This window comes from Mobula birostris, chromosome 15 (genome assembly GCF_030028105.1).
Source record: "Mobula birostris isolate sMobBir1 chromosome 15, sMobBir1.hap1, whole genome shotgun sequence".
Lineage (NCBI taxonomy): Eukaryota > Metazoa > Chordata > Chondrichthyes > Myliobatiformes > Myliobatidae > Mobula > Mobula birostris.
This window is the reverse complement of record NC_092384.1, coordinates 8,838,410-8,859,693: the sequence shown is the minus strand read 5'-3', so window position 1 is coordinate 8,859,693 and position 21,284 is coordinate 8,838,410. Positions and strand designations below refer to the sequence as shown.

At 42.3% G+C, this 21,284-nt stretch overlaps 1 protein-coding gene across 4 annotated transcripts in view; it reads left to right on the top strand.

The window, feature by feature from the left end:
• Positions 1 to 21,284, top strand: part of vac14 (vac14 homolog (S. cerevisiae)) — a 468,264-nt gene that overhangs the window by 156,525 nt on the left and 290,455 nt on the right. For all 4 annotated transcript variants that reach the window (XM_072279307.1, XM_072279308.1, XM_072279306.1 and 1 more), the window contains one exon: positions 18,422 to 18,575. In XM_072279307.1, the coding sequence (XP_072135408.1) occupies positions 18,422 to 18,575 (154 nt within the window). The remainder of the gene's footprint in view (positions 1 to 18,421; positions 18,576 to 21,284) is intronic.

The following is a 21,284-nucleotide window of genomic DNA, read 5'->3' as shown; positions in this document are numbered from 1 at the left end:
TTACTATCATAAAAAGAATGGTACAGAAGCCTGAAGAGCGTCAGGCGTGTGAACATTGTAGCCATTAGACAGTACACCCTGCTGAGAGCAAAGAGTTTTTAAATTATGTCAGTTGTGTGTACCTTTGTTTAAAAAGCACTGATTTTTGTCACTGAGTTGGTGAGAACTAAGCAGTAAGACAATTCAGAACCGTTTTGTTCACTGCAGTTTCAAGCTTTGAATTTTGGAGATGCTAGAAAACAGCAGGGAGTGAAAATGAAATGATTTCACTACTTCAACAAGTTAGGAACTATGAAGAATTTGAAATTATTGACAATCATTTTTAATGTTATAATATGAATGAAGATTTAGAGGATGCAGTCGCCCAAAATTGTATGAAGACAGACCGCTAGGTGTCTGTGCTGCTTTTGTTCATTTACAGTTAATCAAAAGAACATGGCAGTGTACACTCAGCTCACACCTGTGGCTCCCAGGAGCTGTTTGCGTGTGACAACGGTCACACCTCGGTACACCACTTCAACAGGCAGGATAATCGGCAGGCCTTATGTCCCGATGTGATGGGTTCATGCCTGTCCTAGCATGCAAAGTCAATTCTGGCAGACAAGACAGATGAGATCCAAAGGCCTGGAAAGGCAGTTCTGTAACGCTGTATGGAGAGCGAAGGGCATGACAAGCCACAGAAGAAGTCATGGTCAATCACTGCAACCAAGAAAGACCCCTGCTGTGATAACCTTTGTACCACTGGACACAAATTTCTGAGTTCGAGAGAGTGGAACTGCCCCAGTGCAATAGTGTTTTCACTTTAAAAACTCTTTCTCCCAGGTTTTCTCTCATTATCATATATAACAGACAGCCACCAAGCTTGCTATTAGGAACCAATGCACAGTTTTATAATACTGTAGTAGCATTGGTAGTGTTCTAATTTGTTCTGTAATTCATTTAAATGCATAATTTGTTACTCATTTAAAGAGTATTTGTCTTTTTTTTAATACCTTTTTAACTGTTTTCATGAAACTTCAGTTAATTGGGGTAGCTGGTTAACTGGGCCAAAATGTGCTGGTCCAGGTGTGTCCCAATTAACTGAAATCCACTGTATTTCATATTTCTTATTGTAATGTACAGTATATTTTATGTATTGCTCTGTGCTGCTCCTGTAAAACAGCAGATGTCTGTGATAATAAACCTGATTCTGATTCATTTATGAAGTTGTTCTTGTACCAGAGCAATGCCTCGGAAATGAAGGGACTTGTCTGAGTTTGGTTACTTGAAGCCTCTCCGAATCTTTATAATGCATCCTCCTGCTGAGGTTGCAAATCATGGAGACAATTCATCATGATTTTATTGCTGTAAGGAGTCATAGTAAATACGTTAGGATGCATCAGCTGAAGTGTACATAAACCTTCACTTCATTAGATAAAATTATCTGTTTCTAGCCCTTTATTTCATGGGTGCTTTATAACAGCTGCATTTATCTTCCAGCATTGACATCTTTCTCCAGTAATTCACTTAATGCTGTGTCTGAACACCAGTGATCTGTTGTGACTGAATAATCAAACAATGATTTCTGCAAAAGCCTTTTCTGTGTTTATATCACTGTTAACATTCACCTTACCACATCGACATATTAAAGAGCCAATTTATGTCTATTGTGCTGAATATAATATTGAGATCAATACATCTGTAAGCACAATTCTTGACTTGTATTCAACATTTAATGGTTTACATGAAGGCAGCATTCCATAAGGCTGGTAACCTGCAGGCTGCAGTGGACAGTAAATTTAAGTAGGGCTCATGCATTTTTGACAGTTTGTAGAGGACTGTAATGCTGTGAAGTAGAGTTAGCTTTTGCTTGTGTTTGTTTTAAAGCCAACTTCTAAAATGGCCTGTCATGAAATACTGATGTTCTCAAGATAAAGTGTGTGTAAACAGGTTTGGCTCCAGCATACTTCAGTTGGTAAACATGGCAGTGTAAGTACCATTATGTTTCTTGAGGCTTTCTAAAGCATGATTAAAAACTGATGCAATTTCTCAAGTCATGTCCAAATTTCCACATTAAATGGTGGCGCTGATAGTCTTAAAGGGCAGGTCTTTGATTCTATCAGCAGGAATGGTTAGAGTTCAGCTGGCATAAGTTGAAATTGTTGTCTCATTGAGGGTGAAGCTTTGATCTCTCTTCGGGAGTCAGTGACATATGACACACTGAAGCTGGTGCCTCAGTAATCCACTTGGGTTGACTGATTTACTAGAGCAGCAGACAATCTGCTGGAGGAACTCAATGGGCTGAGCACTGTCTGGGAGTAAAGGTTTTATTGATGTTTCAGGACCCTATGCAGCGGTTCGACCAGAAATGTTGAAAATTCTTTTCTTCCCACAGATGCTGCTTGACACAGGGTTCTCCAGCAGATTTTGTTACTCTATGTTACAGCATGTGCAGTCTCCTGTGTATCCACTATTGTCTTTGACAGAGGTCAGATTATGGTTAATGCTGACGGATGTTGAGGAGTTAGAGGTCAGGCCTCCCATCCACAAGTCGAGGATCCAGTCGCAGAAGGAGGTACAGAAACCTGGGCTTTGGAGCTTTTTCATCAGACCTGTAGGAATGATTGCATTAAACACTGAGCTGTAGTTGATAAACAACTGCCTGATATAAGTACAGGTCGACCTTCACTAATCCGGCACCATTGGGACCTGAGGAGTGCCGAATGACAGAAGGATCACATTAAGCAATAGCTAACCTTCACTAATCCAGCACCATTTGGACCTGACGAGTGCCGGATTAGTGAAAATGCCGAATTACAGAAGGATGACATTAAGCATAATCAGTGCTGGATTATCGAAGGAACTGGATTACAGGTAGTCAGATTAGTGAAGGTCGGCCTGTATTAGTATTGTCCAGGTGATCCAAGGCCGTATGAAGAGCCAATGAGATTGTATCTACTATAGACCAATCTATAGGTAAAATGCAGTGGGTCCAGGTTGTTGCTGAGACGGGAGTTGATTCTAGCAATAATCAAACTCTCAAAGCACTTCATCACTGTAGATGTGAGTGCTACTGGACGATAATTGTTAAGGCAGCTCACCCTGCTCTTCTTGGGAACTGGAATGATTGTTGCCCTTCTGAAACAGGTGGGAACTTCTGACAGTAGCAATGAGAGACTGAGAGTGTCTTTAAACACATCCGCCAGTTGGCTGGCTCAAGTTTTTAAATCGCTTCCAACTACCCCATCAGGGCCTGTTGCCTTGCAAGGGTTCACTCTCTTGAAAGATGATCTGATGTCAGCCTCTAAGTCAGAGATCACAGAATCAGCAGGTGCTACAGGGATCCTTGTCGCTGTAGTTTTATTCACCTGTTCAAAGCATGCATAAAAGGCTTTGAGTTCATCGGAGAGTAAAGTATTACCGCCATTCATGATGTTAGGTTTCGTTTTGTAGGAAGCAATGGCCTGCAAACCCTGTCAGAGTTGATGTGCACCTGATTCTGCCTCTAACCTCGTTTGGAATTGTTCCTTTGCTCTTGCGCTAGCCCTCTTTCAGTTGTAACTGGCCGCCGTGTAGTCCTGGGTCACCAGATTTGAATGCCATAATCTAGCCCTCAGCAGACTATGAACCTCATGGTTCATCCATGGCTTTTGATTTGGGTATGTATAGTATGTTCTCGTCCACACAGATTTTAATGAAGTCGGTCAGTGATACCTGTAGTGTATTTGTTCAGACTTGAAAATGAATCCTTGGATACAGTCCAGTCCACCGATTCAAAGCAGTCCTGTAAGTGTTCCTGTGCTTCCCTTGTCCATACCTTTTGGTCCTCACTTCAGTCTCTGCCTATACTCGGGGAATAGAAGTACAGTTAGGTGATTAGACTTTCCAAAGTGTGGGCATGGGATGACCCATAAATAAATGTGTCATTTCAGTGTATGTGGAAATACCCATGAGCAATCTGCTATATTAACTTCATGCATTTAGTCACCATCTAACCTGATCTTCATTCAGAAAGCGGTTGTTTTGGAACTTGGATGGTGGTTTATCCATGCTTCTCACTTTTCTCCACTGCTGCTTTTCTGCTAATGAGAATTGCATCGGGGAGAGTGTGACTCTGTTTCTGTAGAGTACTACAGTTCGAGGCTCTACATGTTTCAAAGCGCTGGCAAACATTCTTCAGAACAGCAAGGTTCCTCAAACAATGATGAGATTAACACAAAAACTGCTGGAGGAACTCAGCAGGTCAGACAGCATCTATGGAGGGGAATAAGGAGTTGGCATTTGGGCCAGGCCCCTTCATCAGGACTGGAAGGAGCCAGAATAAGAAGGTGGTGGCAGGGGAAGAAGTACAAGTTGGCTGGTGATAGGTGAAACCAAGTGAAGAGGAAAGGCTTCACCTGTGATCTGCCAGTGTACTGAGTTATCATTTCACCTTGCAAGGAATAACAGTAGCTTTCTCATTGTGTTGGAGATGTTTGTAGAGATAACAATAGCGAGGATGATTTCTGAAAACACCCCAGTACTAAACTCATTCATGTAACTGAAGTTACCAGTAGTTATCTGTTAAAATCTCCAAGCAATGGGGGTGTAGGTTCTTCGATCCAATTGCCCTTCAATCTAGTTTAATACAGTGTGGTGACTGGCGTTACCACAGCCCACATGAATGTGTCATGTAAATTTATTCCTTTAAGACTCCGAAGATTCAAGGGGAGGAACCTGAGGTTATAGTTTATGAAATGTTGAAAGTTTGTGAGCAGTACCTTGAGAATGTGATGTAGCTATAAGCATTATAGTAACAGTTAAAGTGTTTAAGACGTGTTTGATCTTATCTGGTTAACAACAATCATAATAGAAAATGTGAGAAATGTTCAGTTCAGGCAAAGAGGAACAGTTAAAATTTCAGGTTGATAATCTTTCACCGGGTATTTAATCCTTCAGGTAGTGACTGTGCAGAAAGACGAGAAGGAAGCCTTCTGAAAGATTTTAAGCTTACATTGTTTGTTATTGAGAAAGGATCAGGAAATTGAGGAAGCATAGATTGGAAGGTCATGTAAATGATCTAGAGAATAGATTCTATTTGTGGTTTCTTAGACAGGGCCAGGCCAGGATTAAAAAATTTGAACAGATTAACATTTTGACTTGACTAAATTTTGCTTCAGAAATCCTTCAGCTATTGTCTTACTATAGGCCTTAAAAAAGAAGCTGGACTGAATCCAAAGGAGGAAAGACTTTTGATTTACAGGAAAAAGCCAGGGTCAGGACATTTGTGCTATCAGTTCCAGCAATTGACCAAGGCTGACTTAATTCAGGGATTCCAACAGAGTATTCAAGAGTGTGGGAATATTTTTCCCATGTCAACTTTTTTTTTAAATACACCGTTAAATTGTGCAATAGCTACTATGGTGGTTTCAGAGTCATAGATCTATACAGCATGGAAAACAGGCTCTTCAGCCCCTTGTCATTGATGACAAAGTTGCCTAATTGAGCTTGTTCCATTTGCCTGTGTTTGATCCATATTCCTCTCCAAGTTCCATTTACAAGTTGTCCCGGTGAGGAAGATGAAGAATGGTAGGGTGAAGGAACCATGGGTGACAAATGAGGTGGAGAATCTAGTCAGGTGGAAGAAGGCAGCATACATGAGGTTTAGGAAGCAAGGATCAGATGGGTCTATTGAGGAATATAGGGTAGCAAGAAAGGAGCTTAAGAAGGGGCTGAGGAGAGCAAGAAGGGGGCATGAGAAGGCCTTGGTGATCTGGGTAAAGGAAAACCCCAAGGCATTCTTCAATTATGTGAAGAACAAAAGGATGATAGGAGTGAAGATAGGACCAATTAGATGTAAAAGTGGGAAGATGTGCCTGGAGGCTGTGGAAGTGAGCAAGGTCCTCAATGAATACTTCTCTTCAGTATTCACCAATGAGAGGGAATTTGATGACAGTGAGGACAATATGAGTGAGGTTGATGTTCTGGAGCATGTTGATATTAAGGGAGAGGAGGTGTTGGAGTTGTTAAAATACATTAGGACAGTTAAGTCCCCGGGGCCTGACGGAATATTCCCCAGGCTGCTCCACCAGGCGAGGGAAGAGATTGCTGAGCCTCTGGCCAGGATCTTTATGTCCTCGTTGTCCATAAAAATGGTACTGGAGGTTTGGAGGGAGGTGAATGTTGTCCCCTTGTTCATAAGAGGTAGTAGGGATAGTCCAGGTAATTACAGACCAGTGAGCTTTACGTCTGTGGTGGGAAAACTGTTGGAAAAGATTCTTAGAGATAGGATCTATGGGCATTTAGAGATTCATGGTCTGATCAGGGACAGTCAGCATAGCTTTGTGAAGGGCTGGTTATGTCTAACAAGCCTGATAGAGTTCTTTGAGGAGGTGACCAGGCATATAGATGAGGGTAGTGCAGTGGATGTGATCTACATGGATTTTAGTAAGGCATTTGACAAGGTTCCACACGGTAGGCTTTTTCAGAAAGTCAGAAGGCGTGGGATCCAGGGAAGTTTGGCCAGGTGGATTCAGAATTCGCTTGCCTGCAGAAAGCAGAGGGTCATGATGGAGGGAGTACATTCGGATTGGAGGGTTGTGACTAGTGGTGTCCCACAAGGATCGGTTTTGGGACTTGTACTTTTCGTGATTTTTATTAACGACCTGGATGTGGGGTTAGAAGGGTGGGTTGGCAAGTTTGCAGATGACACAAAGGTTGGTGGTGTTGTGGATGGTGTGAGGATTGTCGAAAATTGCAGAGAGACATTAATAGGATGCAGAAGTGGGCTGAGAAGTGGCAGATGGAGTTCAACCCGGAGGAGTGTGAGGTGGTACACTTTGGAAGGACAAACTCTAAGGCAGAGTACAAAGTAAATGGCAGGATACTTGGTAGTGTGGAGGAGCAGAGGAACCTGGGGGTACATGTCCACAGATCCCTGAAAGTTGCCTCACAGGTAGATAGGGTAATTAAGAAAGCTTATGGAGTGTTAGCTTTCATAAGTCGAGGGATAGAGTTTAAGAGCCGCGGGGTAATGATGCAGTTCTATAAAACTCTGGTTAGGCCACACTTGGAGTACTGTGTTCATTTCTGGTCACCTCACTATAGGAAGGATGTGGAAGCATTGGAAAAGGTACAGAGGAGATTGACCAGGATGCTGCCTGGTTTAGAGAGTATGCATTATGATCAAAGGTTAAGGGAGCTAGGGCTTTACTCTCTGGAGAGAAGGAGGATGAGAGGAGACATGATAAAGGTATACAAGATATTAAGAGGAATAGATAGAGTGGACAGCCAGCGCCTCTTCCCCAGGGCACCACTGCTCAATACAAGAGGACATGGCTTTAAGGTAAGGGGGATATTAGAGGAAGATTTTTTACTCAGAGAGTGGCTGGTGTGTGGAATGCACTGCCTGAGTCAGTGGTGGAGGCAGATACACTAGTGAAATTTAAGAGACTTCTAGACAGGTATATGGAGGAATTTAAGGTGGGGGGTTATATGGGGGGGCAGGGTTTAAGGGTCAGCACAACATTGTGGGCTGAAGGGTCTGTGCTGTGCTGTACTATTCTATGTTCTATGTTGTCCCAACCTCTAACACTTCCTCTGGCAGCTAATTCCATATATTCACCACCCTCTCTGTGGGAAAGTTGCCCCTTAACACAACAGAATGCAATTGCTTGAGGACAGTTTCATCATGCAACTTGTCCATTTTCCACATGTAAATCAGACATTCAATTGTGATTGATAGGGAAATTGCACAATCACCTGCATCCTGGCTAAGGATGGTTGCCGTCACGATACAGAGCCTTGAATTTATCACCAGAGATCAGATGTCATTGGCTTTGGATGGCATTGATCTGTTGAAAGTAATGCTGTATAAAGATTGTACCACATCAGGATATAGCAGGTTGATTGGGCCAGTTGGTCATTGCCTGAGGGGGGAAAGGTTGTCATGTTTCAGATTGAAACTCTATGTCAGGTGTGGTTCGAGGTTTTGACCCAATGTATCAACAATTCCTTGCCCTTCTCCAGAGGTGCTGCTTGACCCGCTGAGTTCCTCCATCAGATTGTTTCTTCAGACTCTGGTCTCTTGTGTCTCCTGGTCATTGCCTGTATTTATGCTTAGCCTAAAATGGGTGGGTACTTGAAGCATCCAATGGAAACCTGGCCCATTGCCTCCCCTGACCGTATATCTAGTGTTTGGACAGTTTGTTGAAGTTTTTAAATCACGCATGTGTTTCAAGGCTTTATTCAGCCTTTATTCGCTTGTTATTTTCTACTACAGGTTTCCTCCACCATCCGAAGGTAGAGCGTTCCTATGAAATAGTTCGTAAGCCGGAATGTCATAAAGCGAAGAAGCAATTACCATTTATTTATATGACAAAAATTTGTGAGCGTTCGCAGACCCCAAAAATAACACATAAAACCTAAAATAACAGTAACATATAGTAAAAGCAGGAATGATATGATAAATACACACCCTATATGAAGTAGAAATACTTCTCCACAATCATTGCCTGCACTGTACTCCGTAGCGAAAATCTCACGCAAGCGCTCTTGGCAGAAAATCTCACGCAAGCACCGTCGGCAAAAGCACGGTGCAAGCACTCTCCAGTAACCTTTAAGCTTGAAGCTGCTAAATCATACCAAATAACACGTAAAAATACACAGCCTATATAAAGTAGAAATAATGTATGTACAGTGTAGTATCACTTACCAGAATCGGGAAATCAGCGCCAATCACACTGATGATGGTGTGTTAGGCTGAGTCGTCGGAGGTTGGGGTGGTGCAGTGGTCCCCACCCTCTGGGCCGCTGACCGATACCGATCCGTGAAGAATGCAATGGTGCAGTGGTAGCCGGGAGGCACACAGCACATCTCTAAGAAAAAAGCCGAAATAAATAAGCTAATTAATTAAGTGCCGCCCGGCACGTAAATGTAGGCCCAGATCAGAGGCGACGCAATCGGCAATCGCCCCTGATCTGGGCCGACAATTACGTGCCAGGCGGTACCTAATTAATTAGCTTGTTTATTTTGGCTTTTTTCTTAAAGATGTGCTGTGTGCCTCCTGGCTACCGCTGCGTTCTCCACGAATCAGTATCTGTCCAGGGCCCGGGGGTTGGGGTGGTGGGACACTGGGGTGTCATCTCATCGTCGTCTGTTTCCATAAGGGCAGGCAGCTCATCTTCTCCTGTATCTGCCTGCCTCGATGTGGAAGGTCGAGGTTGGTCGTCTGCTGTGGCTGATGTGGAAGGCTTGAAAAACGACAGTATGCTTGACTGCTGAGCCTCGTGCATTTTTCTATCATACAGTTCTTTGTAAGTACTCAAACCATCTTGCAAATATGCCCTAAACCGACGTACTCTTTCAAAATTAAAGTCATACTTTATCATTGCAGCGAAAATCTCACTCAGTTGCTTCACATTCAGTTCCTGGACAACTTCACTTTCTATCAGTTCGCTACTGCATTCGCTTACGATTGTTATTCTTTCCTCTTCCAATTGCATCAGCTCTTCATCTATCAGTTCTTGGTCATGGGATGCCAAAACCTCTTCAACATCATCTTTGTCAGCTTCCACAAGCCAAACTCACTTTATCCTTACTTCGTTCACCACGATCAAAACACTTACAGGTGTCCCCCGCTTTTCGAACGTTCGCTTTACGAAACCTCACTGTTACGAAAGACCGACATTAGTTCCCTGTTTTTGCTAATAGGTGTTTTCACTGTTACGAAAAAAAGCAGCGCGCGATAAAAGGCAGCGCATGAAAAAAAAAAGCAGCGTGTGCCCCGAGCAGCTGCTCACCCCCGGATTTGGAACGGCATTCTTGCCGGCATTGCTTAAACACGTGCCTGTGAGCAGCCGTTAGCAAGATGAGTTCTAAGGTATCGGAAAAGCCTAAAAGAACTTGTAAAGGTGTTACACTTAGCGTAAAACTAGACATAATTAAGCGTTTCGATCGTGGTGAACGAAGTAAGGACAAAGTGAGTTTGGCTTGTGGAAGTTGACGAAGATGATGTTGAAGAGGTTTTGGCATCCCATGACCAAGAACTGATAGATGAAGAGCTGATGCAATTGGAAGAGGAAAGGATAACAATCGAAACCGAATGAGTAATGATAAAGTACGACTTTAATTTTGAAAGGGTACGTCGGTTTAGGGCATATTTGCAAGATGGTTTGAGTCCTTACAAAGAACTGTATGATCTAAAAATGCGCGAGGCTAAGCAGTCAAGCAAGCCTTCCACATCAGCCACAGCAGACGACGAACCCGACCTTCAACATCGAGGCAGGCAGAGATAGAAGAAGATGACCTGCCTGCCCGAATGGAAACAGATGACGATGAGATGACACCCCAGTGTCCCACCACCCCAACCCCCGGGCCCCGCACAGATACCAATTCGCAGAAAATGCAGTGGTAGCCGGGAGGCACACAGCACATCTTTAAGAAAAAAGCCGAAATAAACATGCTAATTAATTAGGTGCCGCCTGGCATGTAAATGTCGGCCCAGATCAGAGACGATTGCTGATTGCGTCGCGTCTGATCTGGGCCGACAGTTACGTGCTGGGCGGCACCTAATTAATTAGCATGTTTATTTCAGCTTTTTCCTTAAAGATTTGATGGGTGCATTCCGGCTACCGCTGGACCCCTGCATACTTCGCGGATTGGTATCGGTTCACTGCCTGGAGTGTGGGGGCCACTGCACCACCCCAACCTCCAACGACTGAGCCTAACACACCAATATCTGTGTGCTCTGCGCTGTCTGCCCGATACCCGTAAGCGATACTACACTGTACATGCATTATTTCTACTTTATATGGGTTGTGTATTTTTACGTGTTATTTGGTATGATTTGGCAGCTTCGTAGCTTAAACGTTACTGGAGAGTGCTTGCACTGTGTTTTTGCTGACGGCGCTTGTGTGAGAGTTTCACTACGCAGAACAGTGCAGGCAATGATTGTGGAAAAGTATTTGTACTTTATATAGGCTGTGTATTTATCATATCATTCCTGCTTTTACTATATGTTACAGTTATTTTGGGTTTTATGTGTTATTTGGCATGATTTGGTAGGTTATTTTTGGGTCTGCGAACGCTCACAAAATTTTCCCATATAAATAAATGGTAATTACTTCTTCGCTTTATGACATTCCGGCTTACGAACCGTTTCATAGGAACGCTCTATCTTCGGATGGCGGGAGAAATCTGTAATTATGTCTAGTTTTACGCTAAGTGTAACTCCCTTAGTAGCTCCTTTAGGCTTTTCTGATACCTTAGAACTCATCTTGCAAACGGCTGCTCACAGGCACGTGTTTAAGCAATGCCGGCTAGAATGCAGTTCCGAATCCGGGGGAGAGCGGCTGCTCGAGGCGCGCGCCGCCTTTTATCGCATGCTGCCTTTTTTCGTAACAGTGAAAACACCTGTTAGCGAAAACAGATAACTAATGTAGGTCTTTCGTAGCAGTGAGGTTTCATAAAGTGAACGCTCGAAGAGCTATTCCTCTGTAGCCTGTCCTGTATTGTATGCACTTTGAATTTAAAACCTGACTGTAAATAGCTGTGTTACAATCACAGCTAGCACTCTGATTGGCATCCTTTTCAATCCATTCTATAGTAAGGATTTTGGTTGTCCTTGATAGGCTGAGGTGGCATTGAAAGGACTGCGGATGGCGGCAGTTAGAGGGAAAAGTGAGTCTGGGGTGGTGAGGGTCAGAGATGTGGTTGAAGATGCGAGCCAGTGAACCCAAACACACAGAAGACTTAAATCACATGCATTCTTCATCAACTTGCCAAGCTGGCCGAGGACTTCACTGGTCCTATTTGCAACTTAATTGTGAATCCTTCTTAATGTCCCAAATGTTAAGTAACATTAGTTAAACAAGTGATGCATTCAATGTTGATATGATTTAAAACAAAAGCAGTTAAATTACTGAGTGCTCTTAATCAAAACCTAAATGTAAAAGTTAAGTAATTGCCACTACAGATTGGGCTGCTTGTTAACATTGGCTCAGAGTCATTGTATTTAGATTCCCAAATATAATGGGTGGACACTTGCATCAACTCACGGTGTATGGCTGGAATCCACATGGATATCGCAGGATAAGCATGCAGTTCATTTGATGTAAACTGGAAGTTGACTCACATTTCGGACTCCTCTATCTTCCTTTGAATTAATTTAATGTTTTGAAGTTACAATGTATAACAGCTACCTTCCTGCAACCTCTAATGCAGCCTTATACGACCTGTGAAGAATATGTAACTGTACACTGGCTGGTCTCAATGGCCGAACACAAGGAATATGCCACCTACTGACATTGTTCCTCAACAGCCTGTGTGGGTACTCTGACTCCCTGCTGCACTCTGCTCCCTGACTCCCTCCAGTTGTTGCAATATCCATTTATTCAGTAGCTGGGTGTATAGTACTTGTATTGTGAAGTGTCATTTAAGGTACTGGCTTCTGAGGTCACACCTGAATTAGGGGTAGGCCATTTAGAACGGAGTTGAGGAAAAACTTTTTCACCCAGAGAGTGGTGGATATATGGAACGCTCTGCCCCAGAAGGCTGTGGAAGCCAAATCTCTGGATGCTTTCAAGAAAGAGATGGATAGAGCTCTTAAAGATAGCGGAATCAAAGGTTATGGGGATAAGGCAGGAACTGGATACTGATTGTGGATGATCAGCCATGATCACAGTGAATGGCGGTGCTGGCTCGAAGGGCCGAATGTCCTACTCCTGCACCTATTGTCTATTGTCTGATGGATTAAGTCCTGATATTTGCTAAAGCTTGGAATGCACAAGTGGACAATGTGAAGTTTGGTGTGGAGTTGCATGGTAATCCTGACAATGCTGTTTTATGAAACTTGCAAATGAAGTTCCTAACTGTATGATTTTCCTAACTAGCATTAAGGGGACCCACATCAGTGTCGCTACAACAATGCTGACGGCTGGGTGATGCAATAGTTGTTAAATTACTCTTTAGTTGCCCTCCTGGTTTACATTTGATGATAAAGGTGAGCAGATTATTTAGCTTGCAGTTAGAAGTGTTTCAAGGGACAGTCACTGTAACAAGATTCTGCAGATGCTCAGATAATCCAGACAAAATGCTCAAGGAACTCAGCAAATCAGGCAGCATATATGTTTCTATTATTCTGCTCTACAGTCACCATAACTGTTTATTTTGTTTTGGAAGTCACTTGGGCATCTGTAACCTTTTTATCCATGCCCCTGGGTGAGTATTGGCAGTCAATCAGGACAGTAATGTGTAACTACGGAGCATTATATTTTCTAAACTTGAAACTTAAACCATCATGGGATACCACAGTAGGCTAGCCATTAGTGTGATGCTTCTACAGCTCAGTGCATTGGAGTTCAATTCCAGTGGTATCTGTAAGGAGTTTGTCCATTCTCCCTGTGACCACATGGGTTTCCATCGGCTGGTCCAGTTTCCTCCCACAGTCTAAAGACATACTGTTTATTTGTTTAATTGGTCATTGTAAATTGTCCTGTGATTAGTCAAAAGCCTGGATACACAGTCCAGAGACCCAGGTTCTACTCCCATAAGGCATTGTGAAATTTAAATTCAATTCATAATCTTTATCAATAAACTTAAAATAATGCTATTCTTTAGCAAAAGCAACAGCACCAAAACTGTCCATGCCACTTAGCAAAGTCTTTCAGGGGAGGAAATGGCCTAACCTGCCATTCAGTTGAAGGGCAATGGGTACAGGCACTAAATTCAAACTTTATCTGTGATATTTAGACCTCAAAATAAACTCAAAGTTCCAGTCAAGGTAGTGCCAAGCTGTGGTCTCCATTGAGGTCTTGCCCCAGATTCTGTTGTGTTTTTTTTAAGTTCATAGGGGTGGTTGTGGGGACAAAAAGGGAGTTAGGGGTTAGGTTAAGAGTTCAACGTCACATCGGGATCTAGGCCTCCACTGCACACTTGAAGGCCAGCCACATCGATGTGTGAAGGAGGACATCTGTGCATGTCAGGCTGGCAAGCGCTGTTGTCGAAGACCAACAGGGACAAGCACTGGTGGCCCACTAGGTTTGGATGTTCATGTGAACAGTGGACATGAGGGGCAGTGAACCCCTAGGTACACAAATCGGAGAGACCAGAGTTCAAGACCTGGAACACCATCAGCTAGTCTTCTGATCAATGCTGAAGATCAAAGGTCAAAGCCAATTGGAATTCTGGAAGTCGAGATTGATGGCTGAAGCCTGGAGACCTGTCCTTGGGTTGGAGAACTGTCTGTGTGGGTGTGTGGACAGGAGTGAGGGAAGGGTCTTGTTCTGCTGTTTTTTTTTCCCTGTTGTGCTTTGTGTTAGTCTGCTGAGCACTGTAGGCATGCTATATTGGTAATGGAATGTATGGTGACACTTGCAACTTTCCTCAACACTTCCTTGGATGTGTTGGTCGTTAATGCATTTCACTGTAAGTTTCCAGATACATGTAACTGAATAAATGAATCTAAATCTGGGAAAAAGGGCTCGGGAAAGGAGAGATCTTTGTTATCCAAAGAGCAGACCTCCAATATAGCTGCACTGTAATGAAATGCTTTGAAGATCAAGTGAGATTATTCTGGCAGAATGGTAGTGGTCTAATATCCCAGAGGCAATGAGCTGAAATCTTAGCATGAGAATTTTTAAGAGAGAGCTTAATAAATTGCATGATCTTTGGATAATCATGAGAAATGGAACTATTGTGGAAGTATTTAGATTTGGCTCCATCCATACAATATGCAGTGGTGTGCAGTTCTGGAGAGCATTTTAGTTGGTATTCAAAGATTATGGTTTGCTTCTTCCAGAGTTAAATTTAGTCCACCTGAATATAAATATTATAAGTTGTGATGTTGTGTTATAGCGGCAAAAGTGTCAGGAATTGCTGGTTAGTTCTGCCTTGGGATCACAGATGAATGTGGTTGAAATGTTTATTCCTTTGCTCTAGCATAAGGTTTTAAAGTATTTTCCACCCCGTGAGAGCACTATTCGATTGAACCAAGCTAGCTTTTGAAAATCTGATGTAAATTATTCTTCATATTTTATGTTCCCTAGACCTGGTGTTTCTTTACAGTGGATCTATACTGTAATGACAATTCAGTTTTATTGATTCAATTTAATATCAAGCACAGAACAGTATCTGCACATTAATCAAGGAGGAAACTGGAGGTCCGTGAGCCAGTCGTTATCAGGGGATCTGAGGTGGAGGGTCAGCAACTTGAAATTCTTCAGTGTTATCACTTCAGAGGATCTGTCCTGGGCTCTGCGTGTAAGTGCAGTTACGAAGAAAGCATGAGAGCATCTTTACTTCCTTAAAAGTTTGCGAAGATTCAGCATGACTTCAACTTTGGCAAATTTCTATGGATTTGTGATAGTATATTGACTGTTTGCATCGCGGCCTGGAATAGAAGCACCAATCCCCTTGTAAGGAAAATCTGTATAAAGTAGTGGATAGAGCCCAGTCCATCATGGGTAAAGCCCTCCCACAATTGAGCATATCTCCATGGAGCATTGCCACAGGAAAGCAGCATCCATCACCAAGGCTCCCACCACCCAGGACATGTGCTCTTCCCGCTGTAGCCATGAGGAAGTAGATCCAGGAGCCTCAGAACTCATACCCCCAGATTCAGGAACAGTTATTACCCCTCAATCATCAGGCTCTTAAATCAAAGGAGATGCCTTCACTCAACTTTACTCACCCCATCACTGAACTGTTCCACAAACCTATGGGTTCACTTTCAAGGACTCTTCATCTCATGTTCTCAATATTGTTTGTTTATTTATTACTTTTTTTCTCTCCGTTGTATTTGCACGAATTGCTGTCTTTTGCACATTAGTTGTTTGTTTATCGTGTTCGGTGTAGTCTTTTATTGTTTCTGTTGTGTTTCTTGGACTTGCTGTATATGCCCACAAAAAAATGAATCTCAGGGTTGTATATGTACTTTGATAATAAATTGCCTTTGAAGTTTGAACTTTTGAACTTTGATTTTGGTGAAAAGTAAAGTAGACTGATGCTCAGTAGGTGGGAGAAGGCCGAGATCCACACAAATGGATGGAAGAAGAGTAATAGATATTTTTATCAGCATGCTCTGAGGGAAGAGTAGGTGCAGTGCTTCCCAGGGGTGGGGAAAGTTGTTAGCTTGTCCTGGCCCACCCTATGTGTGAGGAAGGGTGGTGTCAGTTTGCCTTTGAAGTCAGAGGAAAAATTCTCATACCAGCAGAGTTTATAGCTGATGCTTAACTTCCCTCTATTTTACTCACTTTTCTAAGCAATAAACAATAATGTTCTGTTGGTTTTCCCAATTACTTGCTGCACATGTATGCTAATCCTTTAGATACCTATTTCCACCTGTATCACAGCTCTGCAGTCACTTCCCACATAGATAATACATTATTATAATTTTCCCAACATTATTCTCAATTTGCTTATTTACAATCTTCCTCTATGCCTTTATATCCTCTTTGTGCCTTTACACGACTTAATTTCCTGAATATCTTTCTGTCAATGACAAATTTAGCAGCTGTGCCATCAGCTTGTTTTATAAGCCTGTTGTCATTTTGGCCTGCAAAATATTTGGTGTCTTGATACCAAACATTTTTCGTGTTGATGTTTGGTGTATGAGGTCATAGTCCAAAACATTTGGTGACTTATGTACTTAAGTAAAAGGAGAAAACTGCTAGAATTTCTGGTTCTATTACTTTTCAAGTATCCTCCCCTCCCACCTCTGTTTCACCCCTCTCAAAAACATTAACACTGAACAAATGGCATAGATCTATTCTTTGCTCACTTCGCAATCTGGCATATCAAAATACACCTCCCATGTGCATTGTTTTCAAAGGAAGAAGGAGAACAAAGGAGTGTGAAAACAGTCAATCCAGAACTCTGAATATCCATATATTGCTTTATAAATCTACGTTGGTTCAATCGATTTGTACTTGGTGTGACCACTTCTTAGCCGTGATTCCCTTGTACATCTGTAATACTTACAGTAGTGCCAGAAAGTTTGTGAACCCTATAAAATTTCTCTATTTCTGCATAAATATGACCTAAAATGTGATCAAATCTAGATAGTCCTAAAACTAGATAAAGGGGAACCCAATTAAATAAATACCATAAAAACTTTATACTTGTTCATTTATTTATTGAGAAAATGATCCAAAATTACATGCATTTTTTGGAACAAGTATGTGAACCTTTGCTTTCAGTAACTAGTGTGACCCTCTTGTACAGCAATAACTGCAACCAAACTTTTCCAGTAATCAGTCCAGCACATCGGCTTGGAGGAATTTTTGGCCATTCTTCCTTACGAAACTGTTTCAACTCTGGGATGTTGGTGGGCTTCCTTGCATGAACTGCTTGTCTCAGGTCCTTCCACAACATTTCTATAGGATTGAGGTCAGGACTTTGACTTGGCCATTCCAAAACACGAATGTTCCTCTTTTTAAACCATTCTATTGATTTACTGTTGTCTTTCGGATCATTGTCTTGTTGCATTATTCAACTTCTATCAAGCTTCACGTGACGGACTGCTACCCTGACAGTCTCCTACAAAATGTCTTGAACTATTTTGAATTCATTGTTCCCTCAGCGATTACGAGCTGCCCAAGCTCTGAGGCAGCAAAGCAGCCCCAAACTATGATGCTCTTTTCACCATGCTTCACAGTTAGGATGGATTTTGGGGTTGGTGTCCTGTGCCTTTTTTCATCCAAACGTAGTAATGTACATTTCTGCCAAAAAGTTCAACTTTTGTCTCATCTGTCCACAGAACATTTCTCTAAAGTGTTGTAGAACATCCAGGCGATCTTCTGCAAATTTGAGACATGCATCAATGAGCAGTGTTTTCCTCTGTGGTGTCCTACCATGTTTGGCAAGTTCTAGAGATTTCAGCAGGTCTTTTGCTGTTACCCTTGGGTTCTTTTTCACCTCCTTCATCATTGCATTTTGGTGTAACTTTTGCAGGATGCCCACTCCTGGGGACAGTAGCAACAGTACTGAGTGTTCTCTATTTGTAGACAATTTCTCTTATTGTGAACTTAAGACCACTTAGGTCTTTAGAATTGCTTTTGTAGTCTTTTCCAGTGTCATGCATCTCTACAATTCTTCTTCTAAGGTCCTCTAAAAGTTGTTTTGATCGAGGCATGGGATCTTACAGGGTTCACAAACTTTCTCGCACCACTGTAGTTTCTTTTCTCTTTCTCTCACTCCCTGTAAGGAAGTGTATTAAGGACACGTGCTCACTGCTCTAAACAGTAGTGTATTTCACTGTTTTTTCTTGGGTGTTGAAAGAACAATAGTTTATTTATTATTTGCATGATTGTCTTTTTCACGTTGGATGTTTGTCGGTCTTTGGTTTTTCATGGATTCTATTGTATTTCTTTGCTTTTCTGCGGGTGCCTACAGGAAATCTTACAGTTGTATACGGTATACGTACTTTGATAATAAGTTTATCTTGAACTTTGGTGTGTGATTCCAGGTGATCTTGAAGGACTTGGAAGTGCTGGCAGAAATTGCCTCATCTCCAGCAGGTCAGACAGAAGGACACGATTCAAGTGAAAGCATCAGCACCCAAAATAGGCAATCGGAGCTGCACATCCCTATTTCATCCTCCCCACAATTGAACTCTTCGAGTAAGTACCAAGTTGGTCAATTTTCAGTGTTCAATGGGTCAACTGAGAAGCATAGTGATAAGGTAAAATGACTGTATAAAACTTCATCCAGGTGTTTTTATTTTCAAGCCCTCTATCTATGTAGTGTGTTAAGTGCCTACAACTTGAATTGACTTAACACCTCAATGTAACAAGGCTTTTCATGAGACCAGATCTGATATATGAAAATTAAAGAAAACTCTGCAGAGTGTTGAGTTTAAAAAAACAGCAGGTCAGTAGCACCTTTAGAAAGAGAAGTAGTTAACATTAGTTCTGGGACCCATCATCAGAACTAAGTGACTAACAAGTTTGCTCAGGTAGTAGAGAAGATGGGAAGGACAGTGGATGGAACAAAGAGGATATCTTTGATTGGGAGAAGTAACGTAGTTGTTAAGGGACAGACAAAGAAGTTTAATCTGATTTTAACTGGTCAGCTGCTCAATTGTACTCTCTCACATTGCCTCCTAATTCATTTCTCCCATGGTCCACTCTTCTCTCCTATCAAACTCCTCCTTCCTCAGCCATTTACCTGTTCTGCCTATCACCTCCCAATTTCTCACTTCACTCTCCCCCTCCCCACCCACCCACCATCACCCCCCTCACCTGCCTTCACCTATCACCTTCTAGCTTGTATTCCTTCCTTCCTTCCTTCCCCTCCTCTCACCTTGTTATTCTAACTTTGTCCCACTTCCTTTCCAGTGCTGATGAAGGGACTTGGCCTGAAATGTCAACTTTTTATTCCTCTTCATAGGTGCTGCCGACTTGCTGAATTCCCTCGAGCATTTTGTCTGCATTATTCTTTTCTTTCTTTCCACTACATCAGCCTCCCACTCACACTTAATTTTGAACCCATTTTTCAATGAATTTACATCAAAAATCTCTACTGACCTGCCTTTTGGCATTCTATTAATCATGACGGATCAATAGCTACCAATATGTAGCTATCACTACACCCTTATCTCCAAGTTTGATACCCGAGGATCAATAAGCCTCTTTCCTTACCTATGCTTTCATCACCTTTGTCTTATCCAAGGGTCAAAAGCTAGTGGATATGATAGCTGGAAAAAACCAAATTGCTGGAGGAATTCAGCAGATCAAACAGTATCTGTATAGGAAAATGAACAGTAAATATTTCAGGTCAAGATCCTTCATCTGGACATGGCAGATAACTGCAAAGTGTAGTAGATAGCTCATAATTGGCTTACTTATTCACCAGCAGACCTAGCAAGACTTCATGAAGTATTATCTAGTCTATATCTCTTATGAGAAAGCTCCTCACTATTCTCGTCATTCTGGGTTACAAAGATATTCTAGACTTCTCTATTGCAAACCATCTTGTATCTCTGGTCACCATGTCCTATGCCCTCATTTCTCAGTGCAAGATTTCAAAAATGACTTTCTCACTGAGATTGAGGCCATTAGATGAACTACTCTGTTGTTTCTCCCCTTCTTGTAGTCTGCCGGAACACGCACCTAAATTCTGCCCTAGTGCCAACTTTTGTAACTTTCTGTTGTAGAATTCTCCCCTGGTTTTATCTTAGTTATAGAACACAGAAGCAGGGCCTTCAGGCCAAATTGTACATGTCTACCAAGATGTCCATCTAAGCTTGGCCCATTTCCATATCCCCATTAAGTGTCTTTTAAATGTTGTTACTTCCTCTGCCTCAACTACTCCATCTGACAGCTTATTCCATATTCTCACAATCTCCAGGTCTTTTTTATTACACCACCCGCCTCCCCCCCCCCACCCTGCATCTATGCCCTCCAATTTTTGATTCCCTTCCACTGGGAAAGACTAGGTGTGCATTCACCTATGTGTATACCACTTCTGTAAGGACACCCTGCAGTTCCTAGGAATAAAGTCCTCACCTGCCCAACCCCCAACTATCTCTGAGTCTTGGTAACATTCTTGTGAATCTGAGTACTCCTTGAGGTTTTGACCCAGCTCCTATTGAATTGATGACCAGTAAACTTTACTCCTGGTTGCACTATGTTAACCAATATGCTTGTTCCTTTGGGAGAATTGGCCGCCTCTCTTGCAATTCTTTTGCATTAACTGACCACTACCATTTCCCATCCATACCAAGAAACAATTCCAAACCTTCTGATCGATTGCTACATGAGCCTCATCCGCCATCCTGCCTTTCTCTTGCAAATTCTTAAACTTAGGAGCTTCTAAATGGTGCCCCTTTTCCCAGTATTCCTTGTTTAAATCCCTTCATTTCAGTTCTGTGGCAGGAGCAGAAACTTTGTGTCACAATCACTTGTAATAAACATGAGATTCTGCATGTGCTGGAAATTCAGAGCAACAAACATAATGGATTAGTAGCTGCTGTTCCTCCCTGTACCTCCTCTGTTGAGGTAAAGTTGCTTATACTAATTTTTTCCATTGCTTCAAAACATCAACTCCTTTCCCCTTTAGGTGTTGATAACCCAAACTTGGCGCTATTGAGTCGTTACTTCCTGATTTTGTGCTGCTTTCCTGCACTCTCATCAGCCTTGGCATCTGACACCTTCACCCAACACTCGTCAGTAGTTTTAGGTCAAGTGTAATGAAGCCAGTGAATTAACAGATGATAATTATCTCTTTCCTGCCATAGGTTGTGCTCTGCCTGTCATATCAGGCAAATATCCCACGTTTCTGTCCTCGGCTTCTGTGACTTGACACTGGCATTATTGTTCCCATTTCAC